Genomic DNA, 21803 nt, shown 5'->3' with positions numbered 1-21803 from the left:
GTATACTGCATCCGCTGTACCCGGTGTGGCTTCCTCTACATCGGGGAAACCAAGCGGAGACTCGGGGACCGCTTTGCAGAACACCTACGCTCGGTTCGCAACAAACAACTGCACCTCCCAGTCGCGAACCATTTCAACTCCCCCTCCCATTCCTCAGACGACATGTCCATCCTGGGCCTCCTGCAGTGCCACAACGATGCCACCCGAAGGTTGCAGGAACAGCAACTCATATTCCGCTTGGGAACCCTGCAGCCCAATGGTATCAATGTGGATTTCACAAGTTTCAAAATCTCCCCTCCCCCCACCGCATCCCAAAACCAGTCCAACTCGTCCCTGCCTCCCTAACCTGTTCTTCCTCCCACCTATCCCCTCCTCCCACCTCAAGCCGCACCTCCATCTCCTACCGACCAACCTCATCCCGCCCCCTTGACCTGTCCGTCCTCCCTGGACTGACCTATCCCCTTCCTAACTCCCTACCTACACTCACCTTTCCTGGCCCCATCCCCGCCTCTTCGACCTGTTTGTTTCCTCTCCACCTATCCTCTCCTCTATCCCTCTTCTATCCGCCTCCCACTCTCTCCCTATTTATTTCAAAACCCCCTTCCCCTCCCCCTTTTCTGATGAAGGGTCTAGGCCCGAAACGTCAGCCTCTCTGCTCCTATGATGCTGCTTGGCCTGCTGTGTTCATCCAGCCCTGCACCTTGTTGTCTCGGATTCTCCAGCATCTGCAGTTCCTACTATCTCTGGTTAGATCATTAAACTGTTTTGTTTTAGCATTGCAGACGGAGGTCTGCAATAAACATTGGCAATGTCTATACGTTGACCTAGATTTCATCTTTTTTGAAAAAGCATTCTCAACAGAGGTAAGGATTAATGCTTACAATTAAGATGCAGTTCACTAGCACACTCCAAATGGAAAATACGGTAAAGTAAAACTCCTGCTGATTATCTAATGTCTCAAGAATAGGAAATGTTGTTGATTGCTGAAATACCCTGCAACTAAATTAAACATGTTCTTAGGCTTTCCAATGGGCAAGTATGTCAACAGACATGACTAGCAGTGACAAAAATAATAAAAAAGACAAAACCAAAATGCTCTGTATCCAAATGTCCATAGCATTTGGAAAAAAAAATGAACTAATAGTGCAATTAAACATCACAGAATCTCAGAAATGTTGTGACTTAAAAAGAGGCCATTTGACTAACCATGTGTGCACTGGCTTGTTAAATGAGCATCATTACCTAGTGCCAATCTCTCACTTTTTCGCCATACTTTTGCACTTTTTAAACCTCAAATAATCAGCTTATGACCTCTTTAATAAATAAGTACGCTCTGATAGTCAGTACAGGGATATGGTTGCAGGGCAATGTAGACTGGAACTGAAATATTAAAGGGTATATGACATTTAGGGAAAACAGGATACAAGGAAATGGTAGTGGGATGGCTCTCAATTAATGATGGTAGCAGCATATCAGAGAAAGATGATTCAAATTCAGGAAACTGGGATGTAGAAGCAGTTTGGATAGAAATGAAAAATGATAAAAGGAAGAAATCACTTTTGGGAGTTGGTGGGGGGGGCCCTATAACAGTAACCAAATGACAGGAGTAAAAAGGAAAAAAATAGTGGAATCATGAACTGGGAAATTAGATGGACAAAGGTTGGCTAGATAAGGAGCTTGTTGAATTTGAGAGATAATTGCTCAGAACAGCACATTCTAACAAATCAGAGATCAGGCTATAATTGACCTGGTATTGTGCAACAAGATAGGATTAATTACCTGATAGTGAAGATGTCCCAGATAGCATTGATCATAACATGTTTGCAATTTACGTTCAGTTTAAAGGAGAGACATGCGGGTCCAAGACTAGTACATTAACCTTTAGTAAGGGAAATAAAGAAGGCAGGGCAGGCTAAAAAACAGCTTAAGGATTCAATGATGGCAATGCCATTAAACGTCAAGGTGATGGTTAGATTCTCTCTTATTTGACATGGCCATTGCCTGGCACTATTACTCAGGTGTTGTGGATATCACTGATTGGGCCAGCATTTAATGCCCATTCGTAGATACCCTTGAGAAGATGGTGGTGAATTGCCACTTGCCACTTTTCAGCCCAAGCTTGGATATTGTCCACATCTTGTTACATTTGGATATAGACTGTTTCAGTATCTGAGGAATAGCAAATGGTGCTGAACATTGTGCAATCATTAGCGAACATCCCCACTTCTGACTTTATAATTGAGGTAAGGTCATTGATGAAGCAGCTGAAGATTGTTGGATCTCCGACAGCAGCCTGAGGAACTCCTTACAGTGATGTCCTGGAGCTGAGATGACTGTTCTCCAACAATCACATCTTACGTGCCAGGTATAACTCCAACCAGTGGAGCATTTTCCCAATTCCCATTGCTTCTAGTTTTGCTTGGCTTCCTTAATGCCAAATTTGGTCAGAGGGCATCTTGATGTCAGGTACAGTCGTTTTCATCTTACCTCTGGAATTCAGCTCTGGCGTCCAATGAACTAAAGTGGTAAAGAGGTCAGGAACCCAGTATACCTGGTGGAACCTAAATCGAGTGTTTACGGGCAGGTTATTACTAAGCAAGAGCTGCTTGAAAGCACTGCTGTTGACACCTTCCAACACTTCACTGATGATTGCAAGTAAACTGGTGGTGTTGTAACTGGTCAAATTGGTCTAACCTAGTGTGACAACAAGGTGCTAGTAAAATTGAAGTTTATGAGAATCAGTGGTAAAACTTTCCACCTACTACAATGTTTGTAGCTATCGGAGGCCAATCATTTCAATAGGACATCACCTCAGGAATTCCTCAAAGTGTTCTAAGTTCAGGAATCTTCAGCCATTTTGTCAAAGGCTTGCCTTTCAATGCAAAAAAGTGTGTGGATAATCATTGATATTAACGTTCATTACCATTCAAAGCTTCTTAGATAGTGAAGTAGTCTAAACCCATTTGCAGCAAGACTCGGTCAGTATTCAAGACCGGTCTTAGAAGTGTCAAGTGATATTCGCACCTTACAAGTGCCAGACAATGGTCATCTGCAAAAAGACAAAATCTAACCATACCCCGGCAGAAATTAAATAACATTTGCAGAGACGAACTCCTTGCTACCTACATCCTAGAGCTACCGTTGACCAGAAGCTTATCTGGACCAGCAATATAATAGCTCAGGCCACAATTAGATCACAGGCTATGAATTCTGCATTGAAAGGCAAGTCTTTGACAAAATGGCTAAAGATTCCTGAACTTAGAACACCATGAGGAATTCCTGAGGTGATGTCCTATCGAAATGATTGGCCTCCAATAGCTACAAACATCTTCCGTTGTGCTAGGTGGAAAGTTTTACCACTGATTCTCATTAACTTCAATTTTACTAGCACCTTGATGTCACACTAGGTTAGACGAATTTGACCAATTACTGAGAAGTCATTAAAATTCAACAACCCTCTCCTGTGGTTTTACAGTTGCCACTATCAAAACACTTAACAAAAACTGGATCAAAACAGATTTTCAGGCCTCATAGATTCAGGGCTGATCTCCAAACCATTCTGTCGTAATGATTATGTAAATGGGTATACTTTGGACACGACTGTACATCCAGATTGTTAGAGACCATTTGTGAGGTCATTGAGAAAATGATACTACGGTCAAAGAACAAAAAAAAGGTTTCTGATACAAGATGCCCTCAACCAACTTGCCAGGCCCCTTTGATAGCATCATTTGAAGTACCCGGATTACAGTGTTATACAGTCCCTGTATTTAAAACAGAGACATACTGGCATTGCAGGCAGTTCAAAAATGATTCACCGAGTTGACTCCTCAGATGAAGCAGTTGATTTTCAAAAATTCACAATTCCAGAGTGTACCAAAGTGCTCCAAAGATAAAAGCATACTTTTTGAAATTTGTCACCCTTGTAATTTAGTAAACACAGCTGTCAACTTGTGCATATCAAGCTCATACATGGGATTCATGTTCAAACAATCTGATGACTGAACTATCATACATATCTTTGAATAGTGCAGTGGGGTCTTCTTTGTCTTGGTTTAATGTCTTTAGCAGGAGGCGCCTTGTTTTAACAGCTCTGGCACTTCTGACAGTATCTGTTTGCGAGATACAAGTCAAATTCAGTGACTGAAATTTACAGCTACTGCTCACCTCAAAGCAGCCTGGTAAGCTGGTGGCTTGAAATTCCATACATTTCTCCAAACATGTAAAACTGCCACTGGCGGGCGATAGGTCCTAGGAACAACATCCATTGAGTCCAATTTTAAGCCCCTTGCCTGTCTGCCAATCTCGCCCAATGGCAGTGTAAAATACAGCCCAGTCTCTGATGAGTTTCAGATGTGGGGACTTCATTGTACACCCATACACAGGAGAATTCTAGATCTGACACATCTGTTAACAATTTTGGGGCTAAAATAACATTCCTATTTAGATTTTTATGCTGATCATTCCCACAGTGCTGCACTGGGAGTGCCACACCGGATAATGGGATCAAGTGACTTGAGTGGAGCTCAAATACATGACTTTCTGTTTAACAGAAGGGAGTGCACCCGAGGTGACAGGACTATCAAATTGTCAAACTATCATGGGACTGTCCTATTCAAAAAAAAACATGATTGGCAAACTGGGCAAGTATTCTTTACAGTTTTTAATAATCTAAGGTGATCTCATTGAAACCTACAAAATAAAGAAAGGATAGATAAAGTAGATGGAACTAAGATGTTTTCCCTGTTTGGGAAGTCAAATAATGTCATAATTCAAAAATAAGAAGAATACCATTTAGAACTGATATTAGGAGAATTTGTTTTACTCAGAGGCGGCTATCTTTGTGATTCTCTTGCCCAGAGGTCCACAGAAGCTCAGTGTTCAAGTATATTTAAAACAGAGGTTAATAAATCTTTGACTATCAACAGTTTAAATATCATGGAGATAATGTGGCTCAAAGGCACTGAAGCGTTCGATCCGTTATGATCGTATTAAATGGCACAGCAAGTATGACAAGCTAAATAGCCTACTCCTGTTTCAGTGTTCATATGAGTGCTTTGCATTGCTGACATCATTAGAGGTTAGGCTATGCATCAGCAATGTTGTGAATATACTTCAATCTACATTCTACATGTTGGTGGACCAGTGTAAGCTAATTAAAACGAAAAGTTACTTCAGCCCCAAAACTATTAACTGATGAATCAATTCTATAATTCACCAACATGTGGTGTACAATAAAATCCCAACATCCGAGGTTTCCCACAAACTAAATGTGACTGAACTTGTATTTCAGAGCTCACTCCATTCCCACAGATCAAAACAAGCAATTTATTTTCTCATCATCTTCTGCATTCAACACCAATTCTTCATCTGAAATTTACTATTGAATCTATTACCTATCCTTTAAGGTGACACATTAAGGATCATTGCTCCTGGATCTTGCGTGATAATGGAAAGAACTGGTCACTCCAGATGGTGGAAAATTGTTACCAAGCCCAAATAATCACTGTAGATGATTTGCACTTCTCACCACATCCTTCAATCCACTCCCTCTTCCCCTGCGGAAATGAATTTGCCACTGAACCATTAAATGTTTTTCATCAAAGCACTAAAACTAACTGCAGCAAACCTCATGTCAATAAAAGTAATTCCAAGGTTCAGTACATTGAAAATGTTCAGGATAAACTGACTGTTTCTTTTCCTCATTCATTGACAATTGACTTTGGGTGTAAAACAGGATGGCCATTTTCTGAAGGAGGGTCTAGGCCCGAAACGTCAGCCTTCCTGCTCCTCTGATGCTGCTTGGCCTGCTGTGTTCATCCAGCTCTACACCTTGTTATCTCAGATCCTCCAGCATCTGCAGTTCCTACTATCTCTGGCCATTATCATCAACTGAAATCAGTTTAACCTCCTCCCAATGTTTCTATTCATTCTTGGAGTTTGGATGCTTAAAAGCAAACATTAATTATTTAACAACTTCTAATTAAGCATAATAACAATGAAAGGCTAACAACAGTTCCACCTTAGTGATCTTTATTTTGTCTGTCACTGTGCAATATTGAACAATACCAATTTATATTGCCTTTAACTTAGAAAAATATTAACAGAAACGCAAATTATTTGAGTCAAGAAAACCCATCATTTCCAAAGTGTCAATAGACAGGTAAAAAATGAAAATTACTTACAAACTTTTGAGATTTTCCGCAACACTATTTACATATGCTAAATCTGTCTGCAAAAGAAAAATGCAAGAACAAAGTAAGTGATTGAGCATTCACAGGAGGTTTAAGCAGAAATGCTAGATTTGGCTTGTTTTGATATCACAGGAGTTAGCATCACATCACATGTTCTCAAGTCACAGGATATTGTTCTCTCTTTCCAACCCCTCGATAGTCGATTAGAAAGAAGGAATCAGCTAGCATTTTGGTGACTGTATGCAACATAGGAAAAACCAAAAGAGGGCTGGTTTTAATCAAGAACTAAAGGTCACAGTTTCAGAACAAGAGACCAGATATTTAGCATTGAGAGGGGGAGAAATGTTGCCATTCCAGAGAGGGTTGCAAATCTTTGGAATTCAATATTCCAGAGGAGTGTCATTGCGCAGTTGATGTGTATATTCAAGACTGAGAATGATAGATATTTGAATACTAAACCATATTGTGAGAAAGTTCTTTCAGAATGGCAGAACAGGCTCAATGGATTTTGTTTGGAAGGCAAAGCTCTAAGTTTCATATTTCAATTCTAAATTTACAGCTATTTAATTTATCACAAGTCAGTGATGCATTTACACTAACCCAAAACTATCCCAGCAATTTAGAAGGATTCAAATGAACGTGATAACTCTCTGACCCAGAAATATCTTGAATTACCAGTTAAAAATGATCTAATAAATTTTTGTTTGAAATACTGTGCAAATAAGATATTGTTGCTTTTTGCATTATTATTAACAATGGTTTCTAGCCACCGAACTATAATTGGTCACACAGGAGGGAGTGACGAGTTTCCAAAAACACCGAATTGCCGAGTATTTCATAAAAACTTAATTTGACAGCAAACTAGAAACCGCATTCAATAATCATAATCTCAACCAATGAGAGACCTGATCCCTCCAGGATGATTCTGTCACTTTGGGCATGCTGCGATGCAGAAAGGTTAGTCTATTTGCACCCTCAACAGATAGCACACAAAATAAAAGGCACGTTAGTGGAGAAAAATGGATTTCTGAAAGTGGGAAAGAAAAAAGAAATCACCTGAGAAATAGAATAATGGACTATTGTGTTCATTTGGAAACTACAACCTCTATCTGTTCAATCACATGGCACAGCAATCATACTGAAATTCACTTGATTTGATTTTCAAATAGCTGCAGGGAAACGGCTGTGGAATAAACTAATGAAAAATAGGATGGCTAAAATATCGTGAATTAAGTAGCTTCCGATTGACTATGTGGTTATTGGTTTCCATCGTGACGCAACTGACCCTCTGATCTCCTGCCTGCTCCATTCTGCAAGACATCAGCAAACCCTGCCATGGCTGTGTTTTCTTTTGAGAATCATAATCTTGAGCTAGCTTCCACAGCCATGAAGCACTCAATAAAGGGTGGTCTGTTCAATTAGTTTTCTATTTCAAAATACTGTTGCACTTATGATGCAATGTGGCACAGGATCAGGGCAGAGGTGGTGGGATGTTGGGTTCCTGACCTTGAATTTTAAGTTCAAGTGACCAACCAACATTTTGCTTCCTCCACCAATAAGGAACGGCAACAACAACTTGATTTATACGTAATTAACTTAACATTAAGAAGTATTCCAAAGCCTATGCTGGAGGTTTATCAGATAAAATTTGCTGCTGAACCATGCCAGCAGCTATTAGGACAGGCCAGTCAAACTTGATCACAGGGACAAAGGCAGAAATTTTCAGAAGCTTTTGAGGCACAGGTTCAGGGAACTTAGAACGCAACAGCTGACAACACAATAGTGAAGCGGTAAATATTTAGGGTGCACGACTGATCAGAATTAGAGGTCAGCAACGTGCTCAGGTGGTGGATCTGATGGAAGCTCTTTTATTGTGTAACTTGATGCCAAATTATGAGATTGGGTTCAAGATAAATACAGTATTAGACCACAAGTAGACAAGAACTAGGAGAAGAAATCGGCAAGTCAGCCTCTCAAGCCTGCTTCGCCATTTAATGAAATCATGCTGGTCGCATCTCAGCCTCACCTCCACTTTTCTGCTCACTCTCCATAACCATTCAATCCATTATCTGTCTATCTCCTCCTTAAAATTAATCAGTGTCCCTGCATCCACTGCACTCTGGGGTACCGAATTCCAAAGATTCATGACCCTTTACACAAGGATCTGTCTTAGGGCCAAATTATTCATGTTATTTATTAACAACTGGGATATTGAACAGAAAGCCATATATCCAAATTTGCTGATGACACAAAGTTAGACAGCACTGGAGACAGTGTAGATGATAGCATAAAATTACAAAGGGATATTGATAGACTAAGTGAATGCATTAAGACCGGGCAGATGGAGTTTAATGTAAGGAAGTATGAGGTTATCCATTCTGGACTGAGAAAGGATTGATCAAGGTACTTTCTAGATGGTATGAAGTTAAATACAATGGATGTCCAAAGACACTTAAGATTCAGGCGTATAGATCTTGAAAATGCCATGAACAGGTGCAGAAAATAATCAAGAAAGCTAATGGAATATTGGCCTTTCTATATAGAGGACTAGAGTATAATGATGCAGAAGTTATGCTGTGGCTATACAAAACGCTGGTTAGACGCCACTCAGACAACTGTGAGCAGATCAGGGTAGCATAGCTTAGGAAAGGTATATTGGCCTTGAGGGAGTACAACATAGGCTGACACGAATGATAACTGGACTTCATGGTTAAGTTATCAGGTGAGATTATACATAATAAACCTGTTTTCTCTGGAATCTAGAAGGTTGAAGGGTGATCTGATCAAAGCCTTCACAATAATAAGGGGAAAAAAGGGGCATTTAAAGATAAACTATTTCCACTAGTGGGGATTCTAAAACTGGGGGGGCATAATCTGAAAATTAGGCCAAAACATTCAGGGTAGATGTTAAGAAACACTTCTACACACAAAGGAGGTAGATGTTTGGAACTTTCTTCCACAAATGGCAGTGGATGCTGGGCCTTTCATTAATTTTAAAGCTGAGATAGATTTTTTTTTTGTTAAGCAAAGGTGTTAAGGGAAATGGGCCAAAGGCAAGTGTATGGAGTTAGGCCACAGATCAGCTACAATCTCAATGAATGGCAAAATAGGCAAGGGGCTGAATGGCCTACTTCTGTTTTCATGTTCTTTGAAGAAGTACTTCTTCATCGGTTTTAAATATGCTACCCCTTGTCCTAAAACGATCACCTCTCATTCTAAATTGCCCCAAAAGGGAAAACAACCGCTTTACATCTACATTGTCAATTCCCCTTTAGCCCCTTGTATACCTCAATTCTACATCTTCTCATTCGCTAAACTCGAGTGTATAGGTCTAAACTTTGCAAATTCTCTTCACAAAACAAACCACTCATCTCTGCAATCAATCCGGCGAATCACCCCCGAACTGCCTCCAATGCAACCACATCCCCCAAGTAAAAGGGCCAAAACTCTTACAGTAATGCTGCAGTCTCTCTACTACAGTTGCATCAACACTTCCCTACTTGTATTCTCCATTTCTTTAGCAATAAATGCCAAAATTCAATTTGCCATATTACCTGTTGTACTTGCATTCTAGTTTTCTGAGATTCATGTATGAAGATACCCAGATCCCTCAGCCCTGAAACACTAAAGTTTCTTGACCTTGACCCCCTTGTATTTTATTCCTGTAGAGATACAATTGTTTTTAGATTTCTCTGGGCATTCAATGAGCCTTTCTGATTGCTTTCTGTAGCTGTCTATTTTAATTATCTATAACATGACCTTGACATCCTCCTAAGGTACAGCACAATACCTGACCTTTTTATCTTAGATTTTACAATGCACTTTCCAGAATTGCAAATTATTTCAATCATAAGATGGCAACATTCTAAGCAATGATAAATGCTGGGCCAAATCTGTTAACCACAACATGACTCAAAGTCAACACTTTCTGTTCCTTGAAATGTCTTTCCTTTCTTGGTTTTGCAGAGTTAATCCAATGACACTGCAACATTTTTTGAGTTGGTTTTCTTCTTGTATCAGTACAGCAATTCTCACCTCAATCACACTTCCTGATCATTTAATTTCTCGACTTTACCAGTTAATTTTGGATTTTCCCTTTAGATCAGGGCATGAGAAATATGGAAGGAGAAAAGCCTATTTGTCCAACAACTACACACTAAATTATCATGGACTCTATCATCCATTTGATCTTCCCCCATAACTACATAAATGTTAAAGGATTAAGTTTTGGTGTTGACTTTAATATCTCAAAAGAGATTTTTGTACAAATACTTCCTGATCCCTAAAAATTAAATCAAGCAATCTTCATCTGTTGTCAAATACACATGCTGTTATTCTGGTTACGTGGATTATAATATTATATGATGGCAGCCAAATCAAATCAGCTTTCCTATCCCTGAATTCACAACACAGTAAAACGAAATTATGCAATGACCCTCAAAATTAATCCCAATGATTCTTAACCAGACTTTTTGAATAATCGGTACCAGACTTCTTTAATAATTGATACCAGACATCAGGTTTCTAGTGTAAACAAAATATTTAACAATTTATTAATACAGTAGCTCTAACAGACTAAAGTTAAAACACAAGGCAATCTAATTAATGTCTAGGATTTAAACCTATTCTTTGATTTTAGCCCCCAAATTTCACAGACAAACAACCAGAGATAAGGCATAAATAAAAAGGGGGGAAAAAATGTAACTAGCCAAGTTATTTAAGCAGACTCCATGATCCATAACATCATAAGTAAATGGGATTGTATAGTGCTTGGTTTCGGAAGACACAATGCATGCTGATAGCTTCCAGTAGGCTCCAAGGAATATTCAATTAATTCTTGTAACTGAGATTCTACTCTCTGAACTTGCAATAAATTGATAATGAGAGGGCAACCAAGGAGCAATCAAACCACCATCCTATAGCTGTGATAGCCAAAATCCTTCTGACTTAAACACAGCTAAAAGATCAAACTTTAGTTTCTCTTTTTAGATTGGTTGTCTCCCTATGAGGCCCCATTTAACATATGTCATGTGTTTGAGCATGATGCCTCTCCAGAACTGAAACATCTATACAGCATTATTTGAATAAGAATCAACCTGAAATTAACTGCCGGGTATGGGTTGATTAACAAATATCTGTTTGTTTTTTATTATAAAATAAGCTCAGAGCCCACAGGTTACCTTCAGCTCTCAACTCTCAGTTCACAGCAACAAACCAAAAACTATTTTTAAAAATGTAAAAAGGGTCTCAATCATTTGCTTATCCACTATATATAACTTTTATTACATACATATTCCATATGGAATGATTGCAAATTCTTTAGTGTTTTAATCTAAAGTTTTTTTTTTAAAAGCAACAGCACGGACAAAAACAGTGGAGAATTTCATCCGAACTCAAGTTTCTCGTGCTATCGCTCAGCACAATTTCAGCCTTGAGTTTATTAGCATTTCATCTTTGCGTTGGTGCAAAAGGTGAAATTTCTCCCGTGTGTGAATGGACCAAAAAGCTGCTACATTACTTTTTCATTAAACGAAACAGGCAACCAAGTTCTTACACTTTACATGGACTTTGTGCACACCATAAGAAAACATTAAGCCACAATGCAAGCCAATGTCCAACCTTTTCAGTGACCTTTCATCAGTAACAATTCAGATTAAAAGCAAAGGCACCCTTCAGTTAAAAGGTTTCATGTTTATTCATGAAAGGGGTGTGTGGGTAGGCATTGGACGGGGGGGTAGAGTGGGAAAAAAGTCATAGTGAGACTCCTCTGCTCTTTCAACAGTTAAAACACGAGAATTAGAAGATTGCACCGCTCACCCCAAGCCTTCTGAACTATTGAATAAGATGATGGGTGATCTGACTGTTGCCTCAACTCCACTTTGCTGTCTGCCCTCTTTAACATTTGACCCCCTTATTGATCAAAAACTAACTCAGCTTTGAACAAATATTGTGGCCTAGTAGCTAATGTGGAATTCCAAGCACAAACAAACCTCAAGAAAATAAAACTCATCTCAAGCCTAAATGAGATATTCGAAGTTTTAAACTGTGTCCACTAGTTCTAGGTTCTCCGATAAGGCAGAACATCTTCTCAGCAACCACCTGGAATAGTCCCCTCAGGATCTGCTGTGTTTCAATCAGATCACCTTCCATCCTTATAAACACTTGTGTTTAATTGCATCCTGTTCAACCAATCATTCTTCAGAAGCTAATCCTTTCATCCAGGATAGAAGCACCTGCACTCTCGTTTATTTGACCTAGAAAATGCAAACCTGAGCATTTTATATTAAAACCATCCAAAAAAATGAGTTTATATATTTTTTAATTTCACGAAATAAGTACTCATCATGACCCACTTTCCCTAATCTTATTAAAAAAATACATTTGTGGTCTGGTGACTCATGACCTCTAGGATTGTTACAGAAATATTGACGTTTAGAATTAGAATTAGATTTTAATGTCACGCGTACTCAAATACAGAAGTACATGAATACTGTGAAAATTGTACAATGTTGCCATTCCTGGCGCCGTCTTAGGTACGAAGGTACCTACATACAGAACCTTTAGGTACAAACTTAAAAAAAGGACACTAATTTAGAAGTTAAGCATTGCAGTCCATCTTAGTATACAGTAGAAAAAGACATAAAAGTTAAAATTTCAATAGTCTTTCTTAAGTGCTCAGCCATGCCGAGCTTGCACTCCCTGCAAGAGCTCGGTCTCCTCCGCTTTGGCCTGCTCTCCAAAAGACCTTGGGGCTGCCTGCTCTCACTGCCGCCACAGATGCTGGGAACCTCTGATACTGCCATGTTGGTCTCACTCTTCCTGCATTGAGCTTGATCTCCGACTGTCAAAGTCACTGCTCTGGCCCCCTAACCAATGCCACACTCCAGGCCCAACAAACCCACAGGCCATCATCACCACTGCCTCCAAAACTGAGCTCTCTCTCAAGTTTTCACATGACAATGGATAAAAACTCGAAATGTGGAAGCCAAGTTTAAACCTAGCTGGACTCTGCAAAATTGCAGACTGCAGAGCTGGAACAGAGTAATCATGCAGCGGTCAAACTTCCTGTCAAAACCAGACAGGTGTAGAACTGCCTGGCCAGGTCCTAACAGCCGCATTGGTTCATTCTGAAACATTCTTTACTCCTCTAGTGTACCTGCTTTGTTAGAAGAAGGTTACACAGACTTGGTGGACCTAGCTCAATAGGAGGCCAGATGCATAACATGACAAAGACAATTGAAGGTTGAAAACCATGTTCTGCAATCTCCAGATATGGAAAGTAATCACCTCATTGGATCTTGCTGCCCCACCCACTGGACACCGGCCACAGAATCTTTGAGAAGGGCATGAAGAGGGGGATAAATGGGGCAATCTGGCGCACCAACTCTCTCTGCCTTTCTCACCTTCTTCGATGGTGCCATCAGAGAGCACCTTCCACTGGCAGCCAAGCTACACAGCACCTTCAGAGATAACAAGGTGTAGAGCTGGATAAACACAGCAGACCAAGCAGCATCAGAGGCGCAGGAAAGCTGACGTTTCGGGCCTAGACCCTTCTTCAGAAGCTCTACATCTTGTTATCTCTGTAAATACGCTCAGTTGAGTGGACCCATTTTCTCATTTTCACACTTATCATTTACATCTATTTTATATCATTACCACTTCCTTCATCTTTTGTTCTGGGCACCTTCTCCATCTGTTCCATGCTCCTCTCAAATTTCCAGTTCTGACTAAGTGTCATGTTGAAACATTAACTGTTTCTTTCTCCACAGATGGTGTCAGACCTCTGAGCTTCTCCAGTATTTTCTGTTTTCATTCCTAAACTTTTTTTGATTGACATTTTTGTTTAAAAATAATTGGTAACCCAAGTAAAAGTAAGATAAAAGGCAAAGTAAGATAAGCAGATTGAAAAATGTACAACATGCAGTTTATTAATGTTCAAGGGCTTTGCAAGTCTTCTTCTATAAAGCAGATGCTTGTAGGACTGAAGTTTGCAAATCTTTAATCCACAAAACTACTCTCATCCACATTCAATCAGTACACTTTTGTTAAGATTGGAAGCATAAAACTCATACCGAGAGAGTGCTGCTTTCCAGATTTACAGTTGGCTGCGCCAGCTGCCCACCGCAGGGTTATATTTCAGCATTAGCAATCAGCTTCCCATGTTGATAATGACTAACAAACTCTGACAAATCATGGACCACTAATTGTGTTTCTTTTTATACAGCTTCTCAAATTGACCTTTCTTGTTTGTAGATAATCTGGAAGCACCAATACTTTCCTGAAGTGGTGTATGCGGGTACAATTACAACTTCTAAAAGTCATTTGGATGGATATATGAATAGGAAAGGTTGAGGGATATGGGCTTGGAGCAGGCGGCAGGACTATTTAGTTTGAGATTATGTTCAGCATGGACTGGTTGAACAAAGGATCTGTTTCCGTGCTGTATGACTCCAAAGCGAACCAAGTTTGTTATCACAGGTGAAGTCATTTTAAAGCCAAAAGGAAAAAAAAAAAAAGTCCTAGATAACAAGGTGTAGAGCTGGTTGAACACAGCAGGCCAAGCAGCAGAGGAGCAGGAAGGCTGATGTTTCGGGCCTAGACCCTTCTTCAGGAAAAAAAAGTCCTGTTTAAATTAAATGCGTAGAAAATTGTCCCACATAAAACTCATGATTTCAGCCACTGAGATGGTAGAATCTACTGAGAATTATTACTTAACATAATCTGCTGCTAGTAAAATTATATAAAGCTCTAGTCAGGTCTCATCTGGAGTCCTGAAAACCACATCTCAGGGAGAATGTAGGCCAAAACTCCAGAATGAAACTAGGGCTTAGTAATCTGGTCAGGACGGTTACACAGTGGTCCAATTTGGCAGTCTCAGGTTCTGCTGACCCTTCCTTTACCAAATGCCTCTGCATTCTGGCCCTTTTCTACATGCACGAGGTCAAAGTCAATCTCTAACATTAGCTTTTTGCCTAAACAAGGCCAAGAAGTGGCTGAATATTTACAGGTGTCAGCTCTGGTATAGTGGTTACTACTATTGTTCTGAATTAGAAGCAGAGGGTTTACTTTTGTATGGCATCAAATCAAGGCCTCCTTTTTGCAAAAAAAAATGAAGAATCTCATGGCACAAGTTTTAAGGAGAAGATGGGAATTGAAATGCATCTAAACAAAAACAGCTCTTCACCACGGATGGAACTTAAAAACAAAATGAAACTAAAACCACATCCTTCTCCTCTTAACACACACAACATAGGAATATAAATTAAACTTAAAGTTACATATCGTTCTGTCTACTTTAAAATCCAACTTTCCAAATCATATAATATGAATCTTCATCACAAAGTGTGTTAACACAAATTATTTACATTGCTATAATATCACAGACTTGTACATATATGTGTGCTTACTGAAGTTACTGTCCATTACAAAAATGCAACTGAATGACTCTCTTGCTCTGAAGGAGCAACTGAAGGCGAAGTATGTACCTATCTGTCACATGCCATTATGTCATGTAACTGTCTTAAAGATAATCTACTGGTCTGATCTGCAAAACATAATAGTCCTGCCCTCCCTCAGTAGGAGAGGTGGCAGCAATGCACCCAGACTAATGTGGGACCCAGGCCAAAAGGTGGACATTGGTGGTGGTGGTGGTGGTGGTGGTGGTGGTGGTGGTGGTGGTTTGGAGTGGGGCGGCGGGGGTGGGGGTGGGGAAGAACCGCTCTCTCACATACACTCGCGCACACGCACTCCTTCAAAGGGCTTTCAAACAAAGAGAGTGTAAGATGACATTTAAAATACCTAACAAACTCTGCTATAAATTCCTCAGACAAACACACCCTTGTGAACCATAGCATCTGTGATCCTGGTAACTTTACTTTTGGTTAGAAAAACGAAATAACGAAATCATTTAGTGGAGAGTGGAATTATTTTGAAGTCAGATTTATTTCTTAGAAAATTCCAGTCATTTTTTGAAGCTCAATGGATTGATTTTAGGTTAAAAAGATTGTAAACAAATGGGCCTGACCAATGAGCAAACATTCATTCATGGAAATATCTCCTGGTTAGAGAAGCTACAAATCCGCTAACACATTAATTGTTCATTTAAAGGAGTACATTTCAAACTTGTATCCAAATAATCAGAACATGTACATACAGAGTTCGTTATTTATATGGATGCATGATCAGGGAGCTAAATGTACTTTAGCAATACAGGTACAGCAACTTCACGTTTAACTATTTCAGTGTAAAGAACCACAGAGAAGAACTGAAAAGGAAGGTGGTTGTGAAGGAGAAGGAGAAGTCAAGTGCACAAGATATCAGTTGGCTGGACAATGATCTGCAAAGAGCAAAAATCCCTTTTTTCCTGTGATTTTCCTCCTAGTTTGATGCAATTTGTGAATATATTTTAATGTCATTTATTTCAGAGCTTTATTTTGAAAAAGTTGCACATGGGTTGATCTGTGTGTATGAGGGATTTTAATGATTAACTTCTCAGTATTTCTGTCTCTATGATTTTATTAAAAAAAAAAACTAGTATGAGAGGGGAAGCTCCCTGAATGATAACAGGAATTTGTTTGCATTGGACGGAGTAAACAATGAGTGTTAAGATTGTTTTCTGTTAAGAGGAGGTCCTGGTGGAAGTTAAATGTGTGGAACAGATTTTCCTGAAGAAAGGAGATAATTCATAACTGTTAGGAAATAGGTTACCTCAGCGTAAAGATTTTAGTTTGAAAGTTCTAGACCAGATGTATTTGGTTAGAATCCTAAAAGGCTTATTTGAAATTGAGAAAGTCTAAACTCAGTTGTGAGACAATCATGGAAGAGGCAACCAAATTTTCAAGGTGGGAACTGAAAGAAATGGTTAAATCAATAGGTGTGATAGAAAAGCAAAATCTCGCTGGTGTTTGAGTACTATAATTTTGCAATAGGATAGAAGGAATTGTATTTTTAACTGAGTGTTTTAAAATCTTGCAATTGCGTTACATATAAACAGCTTAGTTTATTCCATTTTTTATGTTTTCTTTTATGCAATAAACTTCAGTTTTTATTGTTTAAAAACAAGTCTGCAATCTTGTGTGCTTGTATTTCAGTGAAAGACTACCTTGTTAAATTAAATGAAAGATACCATAAAGCCAGATTTCAGTCTGGTCTAGCAATAACATCAGCTCAGATAATAACACCAACCCTTTCTACACAAGGCAGCAAACTCTTACTCCCCTCCAAAAACCTGTATCCCTCAAACCCCTAATACTGCCACATTCAGCCCCTGAAATGGTTCAAGGTCTTACAAAATCTAAGGATTTCCTCCTCAGAAATTTCTGCATGTTTTTGGCCCAGAGGTATCCTCACCATGGCGCACAAACCCAAAAACTGTGTTCCTTCAAATCCCCGATCGTCTGTCCCCAAAACCATCTTGCCAAATTCTGAAACTTGCTTCTCAGTCCATAGACCCCCATGAAGTAGTCCTGTGCCAAGAAATTCATCTCATGTAATACCAATCCTTGCAATCCTTTTCCAGTGCTCCCCTGAAACATTGGTTTGCGTAAATCACCTAATTTTAACAATAGGAAACGTTTTATACATGCACACACAAAAGACAAGGTCTAGTCACTGTGTGGATCTCAATTACAGCTTCAAATGCAAAAACACATGTTTTGAAACTAACAGTCAACTTTGAGTAAAGCTTTGTTTTGCAACTACTTCTCTCAATGTTTTTTCTTTAATCCTCTCCAGAGCCCACCACAACCTACTGACTTCTGTTGCAGTAGCAAGTGCCTCTGTGCAAACTATAGTTAAACTGTACGAAAGGTTGACTGTACATTTCTAATGATGGCAGCAACCCAACAATTCTGCTAATGACCCTGCAGAGTTGTGTTTATAGTTGTGTGAACTTTAAGCAAGTGACAGGAACGAACAAAAAGCATCAATTTAAAGCATGGCCTTCATATAACAAAAGCGGCATTTACCAAAGTGTTTAATCCCCCACGTGCCCCTTTCAATTGTTTCACAAAGGCTCTAATCTGAATCCAAATGAACTCCTGTTGCTTTTGAAAAATTTGTATTTATATATATTTTCCTCATTTGCTGGTAACAAAGACTGGTATCTTTGGGTGGCACAGTGATTCAGGTGGTTAGCACTGCAGCCTCACAGCATCAGGGATCCTAGTTCAATTCCAGCCTTGGGAGACTGTGTAGAGTTTGCACATTCTCCCCGCATCTGTGTGCATTTCCACCGGGAGTTCTGGTTTCCTCCCAATGTCCAAAGACGCGTGGGTTAGGTGGATTGGCCATGCTAAATTTCCCTATAGTGTTCCAGGATGTGCAGGCTAGGTAGATTAGCTACTGTAAATGCTGGTGTTATGGGGATAGGGTATGGGGTAGGAGGGGAGGGTGTTGGGTCTGGGTGGGAAGCTCTTCGGAGGGTGGGCTCAGACTCTTTGGGCCGAATAACCTCTTTCCTCACTCTGTAAGGAGTCTATGATTCTACAGATCAGTCTTGGGCAGCAGCATAAAACAGGTAGTAGCAAATTAGCAGCCTATTTTGCACTTTGCCCCATTTTCTATTACACTGACTTCAATAGTAGTAAATCATAGGAAATTTCTCATTCACTGGAATCCATTACGCCTAACCTCATAAAAGAAAAACTTTTTACCCCAGTGTACCTTAAAGCCAATGCTTTTACCATCAAAGCTCTGACGAAGAATCACCTACACTCAAAACAATAGCTTGCTCTCTCTCTGCGGATGCTACCTGACCTGCTGTGATTTCCAACATTTTTTGTTAAGATGTTGCTACTTATGAGAGAATTTTCGGAGAAAGCAAATGCTAATGCTATGGCATTAACTTAATCCTATTTATTTTGTTTAATTAGTACTATTGACAATAATTTTGTGCTTTACTTAAAGCATTAAATCTTGTGGTATAGTTCTACTAGTTAAATGACTAGGTATTCACATTTCTCCTTAAACGTTAACCATTCTAACCAGATCTTAAAAACATTAACTTATTTGATTCAAACATCTGCTCTCAGAGGGTCTTTTGACCTTTTAGTGACTCATGTCATTGAATTTGTGATTCATATTGCAACTAAAATGTTGCTTTTTCCATCTCTTTATTACAAACACCAACAACTGTGAAATCTAATCCATATTTAATATTTGCGAGTCAAAATTTCTGTGTCCACTTAACGCGACAACACATTTAATCCAGTTACTGTAGGTAAACTTCAAGGATCTTCCAAGGTGAAAGCCCTTCACTTGCTTAGTAGACGTAATCCACAAGTTGAACAGCCTTACATGCTGTTGAACCGCTGAAGCGGAAAACAATTCCAGGATTTAATAGAATTATCATACTGAGGCACGACAGCTACCAAGCAATTTGAACAGAAATGTCAAATCTGTCTTCAACACACATCCACAAAGGACACTGGAGTCTAGAATCTCCAAATCACACATGAACCAGTTTGTTTCAGTGATTTGAAGGAGGGAGAAACTAAGAGGAGGGCACGTATATGGAATGATCAGCCATAAATTGTTACTTTGACTTGCATTTATAATTTTTGTGAACTCATGGCAAACTTCATGAAAATGACTTGTATTTTGATAGCGAATTTCACAATCCTGGGACATCCAATCACACTTTACAGCTGGTAAAGTATACTTATTGTGGTTGTGTAGGAAATCTTTCAAAAAAAACAAGCTCCCACAAATAATGAAAAATGAGGGTGAAAAGGGTAATGCTGGGAGTGAAGCAACAAATGTCAGTGAGCATTAAGAGAGAGAGAAACCACACAATGACGTTTCAACACATCGAGGCTTGGTCTACAGGTATGTATTTAACGCATAACAAATTAGATCATTTAACTGGATTAAAAATCAAAATAAGCCAATTTGACTAAAAACAAAATCTTGAGAAGTTGATTGGTGACCTAATCAGGGACTTCAAAGAGAAGGTGCAATGTGATGGATGCAGAGAGCCTGTTTATTTTTGTCTAGGAAGTGCAGGAGAAAAAGGGGTTAATCGTAAACTCAAATATAAATCCAGCGATACATTTTCACTCACCTCTGCAATGAGTACAACAATCACACAATCTTGCTTTTCCTCTGGGGACAGTTCATAAATGAGGGAGTTCAATGTGTCAGTCAGGTAACTGTGCACCTCCCGCTTGACAGTTGGAACTCCCATCACGATTGAAACTGTGGACCAAAAAACAAACAGCCCAGAAAATAGATGAAGATATTGTCAGTAATATAAAGCAGAGTTTAAACATCAAGACTTATAACCCAGCAATTCACAACAAATAACAATGACCTGAAAGAGGGAAATGAATAAAATATCTCCAAATTTGCTGACGACTCAAAACTAGTCAACAATGAGAGTCATGAGGCAGCAAAGAAAATGCAAGGTGATTGAGATGAGCTGAGCAAGTGGGCAAACAAACGGCAGAGACAGTACAATGTGGCTAAATTTGTAATTATGCACTTTGGTGTGAAAAACAGGACAGTATTATTTAAACAATGACATATCTGGAAGTATGGGTGTATACGCATGCCAGTCAATTAAAGTAGATGAAAGCAACTGGTATGTTAGCCTTCACTGCAAAAGCATTTCAGTTCACAAATAGGGGTGTCTTACTGCAGTTATACAGAGTCTTGGTGAGACCACAACTAGGGTTTTTCTTAATTCATTCATGGGTTGTGGGCATTACTACTAGGCCAGTGTTTATTAGGCATCCCTAATTGCCCATAGGGTGGTTAACAGTCAATTACATTACTGTGGCTCTGGAGTCACATGTAGGCCAGACAAGGTAAGGATGGTAGTTGCCTTCTCTAAAGGACATCAGTGAACCGCACAGGTTTTCTGATAATTGACAATGATTTCACTGTCATCATTAAACCCTTAATTCCGGATTTTTATTAAATTCAAACTCCCCCACTTGCCATGATGGAATTCAAACCTGGTTCCCTAGAACATTACAATAAAACAAGGAACTGCAGATGCTGGGGATCTGAAGCGCACAGAAACAGAAAATACTGGAGAAACTCAGCAGATCTGTCAGCACTTGTGGAGAGAGAAGCAGAGTTAATGTTTCAAGTTCAGTGATCCTTCTTCAAAGGATTTTTCTGAGATACTCTGAAGAAGGGTCACTGAGCTCAAAACACTAACTCTGTTTTCTCTCCCCAAATGCTGCCAGACTTGCTGAATTTCTCCAGCAATCTCTGTTTTTGTGTTCTGCCAAAACATTACTTGGGTCTCTGGATTAAGTAGTCTAGCAATAATATCACTAGGCCATCACCACTTGCATTCAGTTTTGCTCTCCTTACCTAAGAAAGATATATTTGCCATAAATGGAGTGCAGCACAGGTTAACTAATCTGATACTTTGGTTAGCAGATTGCCCTATAAAGGAGACAATGGTTCTGCCGGGTTTGTATTCAAGAGAGTTTAGAAGGATGAGTGAAGACTTGATTGAAATGTATAAAATCCTAACAGAGCTGGATAGATTAGATGTAGAGAGATAGTAAGAACTGCAGATGCTGGAGTCAGAGATAACACAGTGTGGAGCTGGAGGAACACAGCAGGCCAGGCAGTGTCAGAGGAGCAGGAAAG

General features: G+C 39.4%; 1 protein-coding gene across 1 annotated transcript in view; it reads right to left on the bottom strand.

Moving 5' to 3' along the window:
• The window catches only part of mgat4b (alpha-1,3-mannosyl-glycoprotein 4-beta-N-acetylglucosaminyltransferase B), a gene marked incomplete at its 5' end in the record, with an annotated part of 84926 nt that extends 64532 nt beyond the window's left edge, over positions 1-20394 (bottom strand). The window contains 2 exons of the mRNA XM_048603485.1: positions 6186-6232; positions 20257-20394. Of these exons, the coding sequence (XP_048459442.1) occupies positions 6186-6232; positions 20257-20394 (185 nt within the window). The remainder of the gene's footprint in view (positions 1-6185; positions 6233-20256) is intronic.
• Positions 20395-21803: the final 1409 nt, after the last annotated feature.

This window comes from Rhincodon typus, chromosome 12 (genome assembly GCF_021869965.1).
Source record: "Rhincodon typus isolate 14 chromosome 12, sRhiTyp1.1, whole genome shotgun sequence".
Taxonomy (NCBI): domain Eukaryota; kingdom Metazoa; phylum Chordata; class Chondrichthyes; order Orectolobiformes; family Rhincodontidae; genus Rhincodon; species Rhincodon typus.
This window is presented reverse-complemented; position numbering and strand designations above follow the sequence as displayed.